Here is a 14,247-nt window from a genome sequence, read left to right as displayed (position 1 = left end):
GAGAAGCCATGTGAGCTCGCCTTTTGAGGCAGTAGAGCTACGGGAGGCTACACATTGATTCACAAAAGGTGAGACCATGTGGTCTCACTACTCCATTTACAAGTAAGAACTCAAAAGCCCAGGAAAGTCCCAGGGTTCAAACACAACCCTGAATTCAGAATCCAGATACCTAAGTGCAAATCAGATTATTTAAGGAATCCACATATTGACTTTGTGAGACGGATGGCCCTAATAGAATATGAAAAAGTACTATGCTTATGTACTTTTTGCATACATAGAATATTTACAACATTTTTTTTTTTTGTGGTGCTGGGGATCAAACTTGGGGTCTTCTGGGGTCCTAATTAGAATAAGATATATTCCATGCTTGTATAATCATATCAGAATGGACTCTACTGTTACATATAACTAAAAAGAATCAATAGCATTTTTAAAAAGTGAAAAAATAATAACAACTCAGGGCCTTGCTGAAGCTAAGCATGGGCTTTAGCACTGAGCTTCACCTAGGTGAAGGGTCTCACTAAGTAGGGCCTTGCTAAGTTGCTGAGGCCAGCCTTGAACTTGCAATCCTCCTGTCTCTGCCTCCCACGTTCCTGGGGTTATAGGCAGGCACCACTGTGCCTGACTTGAAATGTTTTTTAGATATTTTTGCTTCATTCTTCAAATTTACTCATTTATAATGCTTTATTCTATAAATAATGTTTTAATATGAAAGTACAAAATTACTACACATATATAGAAGATTATGGTTTTAAAAATAAAAGTAGCTGGGTGCAGTGGCATATACCCATAATTCCAGTGGCTTAGGAGGCTGAGGCAAGAGGATCATGAGTTCAAATCCAGCCTCAGCAAAAGAAAGGCATTAAGCAGATCAGTGAGACCCCCGTGTCTAAATAAAATACAAAATAGGCTTCAGATGTGGCTCAGTGGTTGAGTGCCTCTGAGTTCACTCTTTGGTACCAATAAATAAATAAGTAAATAAATAAATAAATAAATAAATAAACAGTGCAAAAATTATGAATAATCTCTATAAAATTGATGTGGAATAATTGGCTCACCAGTTGAAACAGACTGAAAATATAGTTTGTTGGAATTGGGTGGTGTTTAAAAAAATGAGAAAATATTTAAGAAGTTAGGAACTTATACAGAAAAATCTCCATTTCCAGTTTTTAAAGCCAGATAGTTGACCCAGGTGGGCCTATTTCCTTGGCAAGAGTTGACTGTAGCTAGCAGTGAGGTGCCCCTTCAGCACATAGTGTACTATAGTCCCCGCTGCCCCCTATTGTCCCCTGGCACTGAGACTGGGTTTCAGTTGCATTTTCATTGCATTTACCAGTGGTAGGCTGACAGATGTCTAATAGATAAGTTGCTGAAAAAAGAAAAAGCTCTAACTTGTAACATTTGCTGATTTCTATGTTTTAAATACTTCTACCATGGCCGATTTCAAGCTACTAATGTGACTTCCCTGGGCACAGAATTGGGAAGAGCTGTTACTGTCAGCTCTTGTGAGTTAGTACCAGACAAGGCCAGCACACCACTGGTTCTGCTGTGACTTTTTTTAATGCAGTCCATTTCATTCAATTACCTCATGTGCCTCACCTGGATAGCCACCTGTTTGCCTCCCCTATTGTAGAAGAATGATTGCCCAAGGCTTGTTAGGAACAGAACCCTAGCTCTGCAACTTCCACTACCTCTCACTTATCTACTGTTAAATGTGTTGGAGGTGCTGCCCGACCCAAGCTCTGAGGGTACAATGTAGTTGGCATCTGAAAAGCAAGAGATACTAGCGTAGAGGCTAATGTGTCTGTTAGTACTTACTTCAGGGTCAGCAACTTGACCAATATTCTGTTGCCCAGATGTTCTTTAGGACATTCTGGTACCGGACGTATTTCCACAGCATCCTCCTATTATTAATCACATTGTAAAGAAATCATTAGTGAATTTCCACAAGGATTTCCAGTTGGAGTTACCCCAGGAGAGGAAAGGCTGCCTCTCTCCATTCGTCAATTCACATTTGCTTTATTTCTAATAGTAGAATGATAGTCTGCCTTTATGAGGGAGTTTGTCATTCCAACCCCCACCCTCCACTGTCAGCATTTACAGCAAATGTTTTCTTCTTTCAGAAGCCCAGGCATCGAAGACAAAGAGACTGTGGGAGGAAGGAAGGAAATGGGACTGTGGATGTGGCTTAGTAACATCCACCAGATGGCATGGCAAAATTTTATACCTATTGTTGGCTTTTGTTTTTCTTTGCCTGCTGTAAATAAACACTCAAAACATTTCTCCTGCTAAGGGTTTTAACTGGTGAGTATGTGAGTTTCAGACTTGAGATCTAAATCAGAATAGTTTCCTTATGGCTCTGAAATATCAATCCTATAACCTTCTCTTTCTCAGTTCACTGATTCCTAAAATAGATGATAGAAACTTGGAATTGAATTTACAGGTTATATAATACATAACTAGCTAGAATTTTTGAACAGGACAGATTAGTAATGACAAGTTAACAGCTACACCTGCCTTCCTTACCACAGAGAGACTATGGTGACTTCAGTATTTTAATACAAACTATCACTATATCCTAATTACATCCATGTATATAAACACAAATAGTGCAAATCCTTGAAAACTTGAATTCCCATTCTTGTAGTAGGTTATCCAAAACCTGGAAATGGTCTGATGCTCATAAGCATCCAAAGAACAGGGTCATATCTAATTGTCTTTTCTTGGGTTATAATTGCTGGGAGCTTCCAACCAAACACTTCACAACAATCGGTAAAGCCACCTTCTTGATAAATCTGTACCATCTGGTGGGATGACCAAAGTGGTCAATGAACCATGCCTGGCACCTCTCTGCCCTCAGCCCCCTTCCTTGTGTTCACAGGTGGCTGTCTTATTGAGGGGTCGCTGAGTTTATTTCACAGGAGGCTTTATTCTGATACCTATGCTAAACTGGACCACCTCAGGCAAGCTGGAACTTTTGGGCTCAGAACAGACATATCTAAAGGCAAGATTCATCTGATAGGAAAACAACCTCAAGGTAGAGACATCTGTAGATTTCGAAGACTACCTTTGGTCTGAGAGGAAAGGCTGCCCCTTTTTGAAAAAAGCTTTTTATTTGGAAAATTTTAAACATATACAAAAGTGAAGAGACTAATACAATGAACCATCACTTACCCTCACCTGGATTCAACAAGTTCAGTGCATGGTAGCCTGATTCATCTCTACTCTCCCACTCGATACTTGGAAACAAGTTCCCAAATACCACATAATTTCATCTGTAAATATTTCAGTAAGTATCTCTAAAAGGTAAGGACTTTTGAAAACGTGTAACAGTAATACCATTTTACTCCTTAAAAATGAATGATAATTTCTCACTGCCACTAAATATTTTGTCAGTTTAAAATTCTCCAACTGTCTCAATTTGTTAAATCAAGAGCTCAACAAGCCCCACTTATTACTTTTGGGTGATGTATTTCCCAAGTCTCTTCTATATGAATTTCTTGAGCCTTCCCAGTTGTCTGAAATGGGAGTTAATTTCCCAAAAAAGAAGAAAGAGAAAATGGGAAGCTTTAGTGGATACCTGTTGTTTTTATTATCTTGGGAAATACATATAAATAAAGAGGGGATATAGGGGAGAAAGTATGAGAGAGATGATATTGCTCCCCTTATTGACCCAGTGAATCCTGAGGCCAACTTCACAGTTGCTGACCTTTGATCTTGTTATGTGAGCCAATGAGTACTTCTCCCTCTTTTTTTCCCCCCAAATTGGGTTTTACTTGGGAACCAAAAGAGTCTCACTTGTAACCAAAAGAGTTTTAAGCAAACTCTTCTGTTATTTGGATTATGGTGGCATCTTTCTTAGGAATCAACACATAAAATGCTTTTCCTAGAAACTGTGACTCAGGGGCAAAACTCACATGACAAAGTTTAGTGGTTGAGTTCTACTTTGGTTTCTCCTGCAAACTTAATCAAAATTTGAATCTAATACTTTACCACTTCTAACTTTCATTTCCAGGAAATAAAATAATGTGTCATCAAAAAAAAAAAAAAAAAAAAAAAAGATTTGTAATCTTTTCAGATTAGGCAGAAATTCACCTCAATTCCCTAGAACTTTCTTTGTATGAAGTATAAATTACAAGTTCAAATGCAATTTCTGTGAGAACAGCTTTAAAATATTATAAGGGCTGGTATAGAGGTCCTCAAATATTTTAGCCCAACAAATGTAGAAGTAGCTGGTCCACTAATTATAAAGCATTCCTGGTCACTCAAGAAAAGCAGCCCATTAGGAACTCTACTAGATTATAACTTTCAGTCCCATCTAAGTTTCTGTATGTCTCAAGGACCATAAAACAAATTTCCTTCAAAGGCAATTTATGTTTCATTATTTTGGTCAATTCAGACTGGGCAACCCCCCCCCCCCCCCCTCCGTTTAGTCCACCAGGGGACCCGGACTAGCTAATGTCCTGTTGGCCCTGTTCTCATTCTTTGGTTCCCTCTCTAGCTTCTGGTGTTCACTTTAGCTTTCTTTATTACAGGTTAGCATCTCCATGGAAATAGGAGGAGAAGGAAGGACGTAGAGGTCAAGTAGGTCAGATTTACTATTTCTTGGCAAATCTGGCAAAAAATTTTAATGTAGACAAACTGAACAGTGGGAAAATAGGATTTAAAAAATGTCATCTTTGGATTTCAGTTATATGTGCTAATATAATAAATAGTGTATGTAGGCACCTAAACAAGCAAATCTGAGATGTGGAGGCAGCATGTTAGGGTCCCTGTTTTATAATTTAGTTGACTTGCTGTATCTTGAATAACTTGTTTAACCTCTCTGATTCTTACTCTTAAGAATGGAGATGATAATATTATCCATATTATTACTATTTAATTTATGAACTTATTTTTTTGTTTGTTTTTGCAGTGCCTGGGATTGAACCCAGGGCCTCATGCATGCTAGGAAAATACTCTATCATTAAGCTATATCCTCAACCTATATGTACTTACTTTTTAAGTTGATGATAATTGTGTACATTTATGTGAAGTTTAATTTATGTATATATTCTAGGAAGATTAAACCAAATTAATTCCATATCAATTCCCTTACCAATTATTATTATTATTATGTATATTTTTGGTGGTGAGAATGTTTAAATTATTCTTTTGGCATTAACTGTGCTCACTACAATGTAATAGGTCATTAAAACTTATTCCTCCAGTCTTACCAAAAGTTTGTACTATTTGATAAACATCTTTACCCCCACCCTCTGCCTACTGATAAGTACCTTTCTACTCTTTGTTTCTGTGAAATGGACACTTTTAGATTCCACATATAAGTGAGGTATTTAACTTCATTTTAATTTTTTAAGAAAGGGTCTCACTACGTTGCCCAGGTTAGGCTCCTCCTGTCTAAACCTCCTGAGTGTCTGGGACTATAAGTATGTTAATTTATTTTTAATTTGCCTCATTCAGAAGAAAAGGATATGAGGCTGCTGATAAAACTGCAAATGAGAAAACCAAGTGGTTAGAAAATAAGATTAAGAAAATAAAGGTGAAGTAACTTTAGGACACCAGCAACTAAGCAGCCATGGTTGGTAGAGCTGAACAGGAAGGTGACTCTCAGTGAGGAACTTAGGAGATGCGTACCCTGCCCAGCATGCACAGGGTCTCAGGATGTACAAATCTTTGCCTGAGGGCTTGAGGCCTATCCCCCCTCCCCAGTTCCTTGAGGAAGGGTGCTGGATGGTCAATGTTCCACACTTGATATGTCATATCTCATGAATGCTGTTTCCTGAACTGTCCTCTTTGCTGATCAATGGTAAGTACATCAAAGGGTGAGTCAGCAAATAATTCCCAGGGGGTGATAGTACCACAGGAGGTGAGAATCAGGCTCTCTGATGGTCTTGCTTGATCTGAAGACCAAATTTCAAATATTTAGAGTCATAGATGTATGACACATCTTTTATGAAAAATCTCTTCAAACCTTACTTCTTGCAACTGAACTTTTAATAAAATTTGAATACACCCAACAGTGTAGATAAGCTGACATGCATAAGGGAAGACCAAAAGCCCTGTATAAAATACAAAGAGCCCAAGCAGACATATGGCTTGGAGGGTGGCCAATTTCACCCCTTCTAAATAATCCAGCAAGTGACAACAGACAAGGTTTAAATTATCCAATTGTTGCAGGTCAGCTTCAATAAATAAAGGGATAGACAAACAAGATCCCAAAGTTCCACACACTGGGCACATGGCTGTGATTATCTTAGCCTGGAATTGTTTCAAAGAAGGTCTCTCCAAGTACACACTGGGACCAATAAAAAAGAATCTTAAGGAAATACTAAAGAACATCAACATTTAAGTACTATACACCCTTAAATAACTGGATGGTTTGACTCTGAGTAGGATTGCTACATGTAGACTCTTGAAATGTTTTGAGAATTAAAAAAGTTAATCTCAGCGAACGTGTTTTGTAAAGTGCTATGAAAATCCTAGTTATTATTATCAGAATCCATCTGTGTGATGATCAATAATTGGCTCTGCTATGATACAAACTTGCCTAAATGAAAACAAAGCAAAACAACAAAACTGCCCCAGGAATCATACCATTAAACATCCCAGCATCACGTGCTGGGATAATTCAGTGATAATGAATGATAAAATCTTCCTAAGGACTCTGGGTCCTCAGTGACATCTTCCAGTTTGGAGACTGTTGCACTCACCTCATCCACGGATGGATACAGGGCAAAGAGCTCAGCCTGCCGATTGGTCCTGCGGGCTTCCTCATTCTGCTTCTCAAAGTCCTCAGAACTCACATGTTGCACCAGGTTTTCTAGCCGCTGGTCAGGCTGCAGGCTGCGGAGGTCAAAGTCGCAGGCAGTGAGGGGGCCTTTCCCAGACACATCACACAGCACGTTGACATGGCGGGGGCCTGTCTGCAAGAGAAGACAATGGGCCTTTGTGAGAGAGAAAGTGGGCCCAAATAGAACTAGACTCTGGTGTCTCAAGAGAACTCTAGAGTCTACAGAATCTCAGCCTCAGGGAGTTTCTGGAACAAATCAAGAACTTAACATGAATGATGTCAACTTCTAGACTGGACCCTCCTAAAATGCAATTCATCCTCCCCACCTGGAAACAGGTGATTTCTCATGGGAGGTAGATCAACCAGTCCTGAGCACAGGGTTGAAAAACACGCTGGACTGCTATAAGTTGTTGGCTTGTTCATAGACTCAGCAAAGAACTATAGCCGAGCAGGGTGGCGTGCCTATAATCCCAGCTACTTGGAAGCAGGAGGATTATTTGAGACCTGCTTGGGCAACATAACAAGACCTCATGTTAAAAGAAAAAAAAAAAAAAGGTAATTGAAATCAGCAACTTTGTAAAACTACAGATGGATTAGTGATAAATATCTGTAAATTTTATGGTAAAATGTTATCAGTTCTACAAAATGGACATAATATAATCCTTCTATACTGAACATTTTTTATGACATCCATCTACTTCATAAAAGTGTTACTCTACTAAATCATACATTTTACCGATGCTGAATGTGCTAGTAATAATAAAAATTAACACTTCATTATTACTTTATTATTATGTCTTAGAATTTACGTGTTTGTGGAAAATGAATTTAATTTCACAAGTTTCTTCCAAAGGATCTCAAGCTTTATATATGCCAAAAGTCTTTAAAATGCTCATACCCTTTAATTAAAAAATTTCACTTCTAAGAATTTATCCTAGAGGTGTAACTGGACAAATCTACAAGGATGTTAGGATATGAGAATCTCTGAGCCACTTTTATAAGAGCAAAATAATAGAAATAAATTAAATGGTCCCCAAAAGAGGAAGCGTAAGAAAATTTTGAATTTCATAGTGTGGATTGTTAGCATGCGACGATAAAAAAAGAACATGTACTCATCAGAAGTTAATCATGGTACAGCCATGTGTCATGTAACAGCGTTTTGGTCAACAGTACATCACACATATGATGGTAGTCTCTGGCCTAGTGAGGTCGTAGTAGTCTTGGTCTGTGAGTACACTCTGGTGTCTGTACCAGGATGCATTTCTCAGAAGGCATCTCCATTGTTATGTGACTCATGCTCTCATATTGCTAAAGTGAAAAAGGAAGTGGTACAATATGTATAACATGATCCAGTTTTGTGGGATATATGTGGAGTCGTGTTTATGGATCTAACCTAATAAATTCATGTGTTGGCCTCACCATTATAAATGCAGGAGAACGAGACTGAGACGGAAGATGTTGCTGATCGCCTCATAGTCTGAGCATCTCTCCCTAAAGAATATTATTCTGATTCTTCAAAACACACAACTCTTGTACTACTTGGCTTTTAAACTTGACCAGCTGACTTACTTGAGTGCTCTGACGGTATGGCATGGTGTGGAGGGTCTCACTTACCGTCTCTCAGCTCCAGATTCACCCTTTGGTACTCTGCTCTGTAATGCTGGGCCTGGGACTCAGCAAATATTCCTGCTTTGTCAGCTCCTCTCTTTAGGTTACATCAGGGCACAAGAGGGGGACTAGATGACTGGAGGAGGGAGAAGGGACTGATTCCTGTCCCTTCCTTTACACCCACAGTTCCTCTCATGTTAGTGGTGATGGTTCGTTCTGACGTCCAGCTTGTTTTGGCACTTCCAGAACCATCCTCATCTTAAATCCTTGGAGGAACCAGCACCAGCTGGACAACACCTCCTAGCTGCAGCAATGAGTCCAGACTCCATAAGGTCCTTCCTCCAAAGTTCTGAGATAACACCATCAGCTGGGCAGTGCCCGCCTCTCAGACATCTGAGACCTTACTCTGAGGTCCCTGAGCTTCCAGGTTTTTAAACAAATTTTTAAAAATTTTATTTGTTCTTTTTAAATATACATGATTGAATGTATTTTGGCATATTATACACAACATGGAGTATAACTTATTCTAATTAGGATCCCATTCTTGTGGTTGTACATTATATGGAGTTACCCTGGTTGTGTATTCAAATACAAGGCTAGGAAGGTTATGTCTGGTTAATTCTACTATCCTTCCTAGGGGTCCCCGCTACCTTCCCTTCATTCCCCTTTGTCTATTCCAATGGACTTCTATTCTTCCCCTCCCCCATCCCTTGCTGTGGGTTAGCATCCACATATAAGCTTCTAAGTTTTGACAACTCCAAGCTTTTCCCTAGATCTAAGGTCCTCCGACTATAGTCCTGGAACTGGCAGCACCAGCATCAACTGGAAAATGCTGATGAGAAAATGCAAATCCTCAGGCCCCAGTCAGGCCCCAACCCAGTACTCTGTGCTTACACAAGCGCTCCAGAGGATTCTGATGAAACTCAGTCGAGGGAGAACCCTAGATTCCCGCCCGGGGTGGCGTGCTGTTCTCTGCAGTATAACCTGGACTGACTCCCCCTTTTGGTTCTCTCAGTCCTCCACAGCGCACTTCAGTCCTATTCAGCCTTGCAAGATCCCTGAGTTATGAAGAGCGTTTAAAAGCTGAAAACTATACAAGTTACAAAGAAAAATTTGTACAAATTACTTCTTCTTGTTTATTTTTTTCTCACCCAAAAAATGAGTGGGTTGAACTACAGCACCAATTTTTAAGAGATTGAATTGTGGTAAAATATGAATAACGTAAAATTTATCATCCTAACCACTTTCCAGTACTGTTCAGTACATTCATATTGTAGTGCAACCATCAGCACCATCCATCTGCATAACTTCTTTCATCTTGCAAAAATGAAACTCTATACCCATTAAACAATGAGTCCCCATTCCTTCCCGTTCCCCTGACAACGACATTCTGATTATCCATTCATCCACTGATGGACACTTGGGTTGCTTCCACCTTTTGCCTATTGTGTATAATGATGCTGTGAACATGGGTGTATAGAGCACTGGTTTTAAACTGTAATCACTTTATAATAACATAATAACCACATTGACAATAACAGTAACCAGCATTTACTGGGTACTGAGCACATTTGGCATTGTTTTAAACCTTTCCACATATTAACTCACTAAATGCTCAAATAACCTCACGAGTTAGTTAGTAGTATCATCTTGTTTTCCAGGAGAGGAAATTGAAGCCCAGAGAGTTTAGTTATCCTGCTGGAGGCTACACAGTTAGCATATAGAATCAATAAGAGAATCTTGGTAGTCTGGTCTCCCTGTGAAGCTTTTAGTCACACTGCAGTTCTCCTTAGAGGCACCACCCAGTTTCTGTAGGAATTGCTACAGGGATGGCTCAAGGGGCTCCCCCACCTCCAATTAGAGCACCTCCACTCTTCTATTTTAATCATTGAGCTTTTGGGTTTTCACGTGCATCCTCATTTCTGTAGCTATGAACAAGTTTGAAAACAATACACCACTGACTCAGATGGTGAGTTCCTCCAACTCACATGTTCTGTGAGTCTTAACTTTTTATTCTGGTTTTAAAAACTGACAGCATGCCTTGGGCAGAACAGCCCTGTAACTGGGTAACCATGTCTGTTGATAGGAAATACCTGAGTGGCGGGTTCACTGGTCTCCAAGGTTTCTGACTCAAAGGTCTGTTTCTGAAGCGTCTTGTGAAAATCTTTTCGAGATCCAGTCTTTTTAAAGCCGCAAATCGCTGAACTTCCTTGGTTTCTTTTATTGTTGATATCATTTAATTTGGAGAGAAAGAGGGAGAGAGAGGCAAAGCCATTAGATCAAAAATAAAAGTAATGGCCTAAGTGTAGACATGGTGCTGAAAAAGCTTTCAAAGAGAGGACCATTTGTAATTCCTCACATCTAATTATGTACAGGCCTAAGACAAGGCTCTGTTGTAACGAGATACAAACTTGCCTCCTGGCTGGCTCATTATTAAAGGCTGGATCAGCCTGGGAAAATGCCACTGCAGAGGTGCGGTCATTTCAGCTGTGGGGCACTTGGCTCTAAGTTAACACTAAACTATGACCCTAGTGTAAGAGGCTGGAATAAATCTCGCAATGTGCAGAAGCAGCAGAGATCGTTTGAAGATAAAAATAGAGGAAACCATTTCATCTCCACATCAATGTTCTTCATGATGAATAAAAGAGGCGGGCCATGGTCAAGGAAAAAAATAGAAATAAGTAATTGATCAGTCGAAATTCATGGTTGACATTCTCAAACTCCACTCTGAACTCCACCAAAATAGTATTTAAAAAAATGTATAGTGTTTACAAAAAGGAGAGGGTTTAAAATAGAATTGTAGCACCGTCACTAGAGAAATGAAACCATCATGAAGAAGGCAACCCGTAAAAGTTGTCAATAATAATTATAGAAACTGATGGGTGTAGGCCCCATTTTAATGACTCACAGGCTCCTTGGAAAACATGCTACGAAGTGCACGCATGTGCATCTGTTTTGTTTGAGTTTTTGCACTATTAGAAAAACCACTGAGCAGGTTGTTAAAGGGACAAGCAACGAGGTTAGAATTTATCAGGCAGATCGAATGGCAGACAGATAAAGCAGGGAATGTAGGAGAGCTGCTAGCAATGATCCAAATACAGAGTTTATAACGTTCTGGGAGGGAGGGGTGTTGGAGGAAGGAGTGATGCACACAACAGGTACTTAATAAATTTTAGTTTACTGCATTAATTAAAGAACGAGATGCCCCAGCGTGATCTGTAGGGAGAACAGGACCCTCTCCCTAGATTTCATTGTGCTCTGAAGACAATTTGTTTTGAGCAAAAGGAGATAATAGCTTAGAAAAGGGGCAAGACAGCTGGTTGACTAATTCAAGTCAGGGTTACTTCAATGACAGTCTTCAATGTTTCCTGACCACTTTACCTGGCAACCTGTATGGACAAGCCTTGGTGAAAAACAGGCCAAATTAGGGAACTGAAAACCAACCAACCAACAAACAAAAGAGCCAAGTAGCAAATATAGTGTCCTCTAAATAAAAAAATAAGACCAACCATTTAGAAAAACGTTCAAGAAAAATATCCAGGATAATTCCTGGTTTGGGATTACTAAACCCCAGAAAAATGACAATTACAATATAAATCATATTATTCAGAGACATCACTGAACAAAAAGTATTTTGGAGATCCTTTCAAACAATTCCCCAGAAGTAATAACTGCTTGAAATATTTATGCAAATTCTTTAGTTCCAGTTGCTCTAAGTGTGCACAATAGCAGTGGTAAAAAGAAGTAGAAATACATATGAGTAAATTTTATTTCATAAGATTTATTTTCTTCTAACAGTTCTTTTGAGAGAAAGGTTCATTCTCACTCATGTGAATTTAGGCAACAATGTGCTGTGTCAGGTATGTGTATGGTATGTGTCAGGTATGTTTCTGGGTTTCTCTAAGGGTTCAAAGGAAAAAAATGTGTGCATGAGCCAATACCTAGGTTGGGGAGGGGGGATAATTCAATTCAACAATAGTGGCAAATATAAGTAAATAAGCAATTGTGTTCTGTGACTATCCTACCCCAAATGATAGCAAACTGATTATTTTTCCTGAAACATTCAATTGAAGGAGAAAAATGACCAAATAAATGAATGTTAATTCATCCTAAGATCAAAAGCAAATGGTGAATTAAAATGCAGATTTCCAATTTTGGTATTTGTCCTTTGACTCTTTTAGGACCTGTCCACTCCAAAGGGTACTGATGTCAGAGTTCAATATCACAGGCCTCTTACAAGGAAACCCTGAGCCACACCTGAGATGGAACTCAGGGAGCAGCTGAGCTTAAGATCCTTTGTGTGTTAACAGTAGCAACCAGAGTAACTTGCCTTAGCTTTTTTTTTTTTTAATTTTAACCTATTTCTGAGATTGTTTACTTATAAATGAATGTCTCACTTTCACACACACACACACACACACACACACACACACACACACTTACACACAAATTACAGATGTATCCCTGCCTCTATTGTCTTTGGGTCACATCTCTCTGTCTGTTTCTTCAAAGGGTGAGAAATGGACATGAAGTGAATTCTAGGATGTCTTCCCCAGTTTTGTGATTTTATAATAAAAAAACTCATATACTCTATCTGAAAAAATTAACATCCAATTTTTCTTTTCCATGGATGCTTCATTTAGGGGAACAAGAAGTATATTCAACTTTTGTTCTTTGACTACTTTATGCAAATAGATGCTTGCTTCCTTTTCTGTCTTCCATTGTATTAGAGAATTACCTGGATTTCTTTACATGGACCCCAAAGTCATAGACAAATAGCATTTAAAAATTAACTACAGGAGAATGTTAAAAGCTCATTTCAAAATATAGATGCATTAACCTGATGTTTATGCCAGCCTGCTGGATTTTTGCTATGGAAAGCATTAAGACTAGTGTCTCCCATGACAGTATGTTTGAAGTCAGAGAAAACTTTTCTCCTTTTCCTCATACTAGATTTATCATCTACTTCCCCATTTTGAAACCTCAGAGAGTCACAAAACTCTTTTGTGGCAGCAAGGGTAACACTGGCTAGGGAGGAGAGGACGAGGGTTGGCAGAATGTAGGATGACTCATTCCAGAGGTGCCAGCACAGAAGGAACCACCACTGGGCAGGTATTGAGACTGCTGGCTCAGTGCTCCTGACTACGAGCATCCCAGCCATTACCCCACCCTGGCAACTAAGTCCATAAAGAGGGTTTCTATTGAGCCTCTCTGAAGGCAGGAGAAAGATGGGGAAGTAGGCCAAATGGTAGGAAAAACTATTCTCATGAAATGAACACAACGTCTTTTGCCCCAGGACAACTGCATGCCTTTTCTTTAAACACTACTCTTACACATGTGGTGACAGTTGAAAGACCAAACATCGGGTAGCATTTTATTTAGAGGCAGGGTTGTACAGCAGACAAGATCCAGGTTCGGCAGTCAGAAAGACCTGGGTTCAGATGCTGGCTAAGAGACAGGCCTTGGGCAGTGACCTCATGTCTCTGAGTCACAGTTTCCTCTAGTGAGGAAAGAGGAAAACTGTTGCACCCTCTGAGGGCCTGTTGTGAGGTTTAGAAAATAATGCAGGCTCCACCTCTTCTTCTTTTTCCCTTTCCTTCTCTTTCCCATACGTTCTCTTTCCTTTCCTCTACTTTCCACATAATTTGGTGTGAAAACCGTAAAGTCAACAGTGTGTGTTTTCCAGGCCTATATTTCAGGCCGAACTTGGGTTTGCCAGGAATTGGCTTCTTCAGCTGCTGGTCCCCGAGACACGGCTGCAAAATGGTTCCTTCCTCTGTCCTCTGCACACGGCCAGGAGAGATGGGGCTTCTTTCCTGCTCAAGGATATTGTCCAGCATGCCTTT

The 14,247-nt window shown here is 39.5% G+C and overlaps 1 protein-coding gene across 5 annotated transcripts in view; it reads right to left on the bottom strand.

Moving 5' to 3' along the window:
- DOCK8 (dedicator of cytokinesis 8) overlaps window positions 1-14,247 on the bottom strand; it is a 216,620-nt gene that overhangs the window by 130,540 nt on the left and 71,833 nt on the right. For all 5 annotated transcript variants that reach the window (XM_079111989.1, XM_079111985.1, XM_079111986.1 and 2 more), the window contains 3 exons: window positions 10,495-10,618; window positions 6,714-6,926; window positions 1,819-1,904 (listed from right to left, as the gene is read on the bottom strand). In XM_079111989.1, the coding sequence (XP_078968115.1) occupies window positions 1,819-1,904; window positions 6,714-6,926; window positions 10,495-10,618 (423 nt within the window). The remainder of the gene's footprint in view (window positions 1-1,818; window positions 1,905-6,713; window positions 6,927-10,494; window positions 10,619-14,247) is intronic.

This window comes from Sciurus vulgaris (genome assembly GCF_902686455.1).
Source record: "Sciurus vulgaris genome assembly, chromosome: 15".
Taxonomy (NCBI): domain Eukaryota; kingdom Metazoa; phylum Chordata; class Mammalia; order Rodentia; family Sciuridae; genus Sciurus; species Sciurus vulgaris.
The sequence above is the reverse complement of the archived record's forward strand: the minus strand, read 5'-3'. Positions and strand labels throughout refer to the sequence as shown.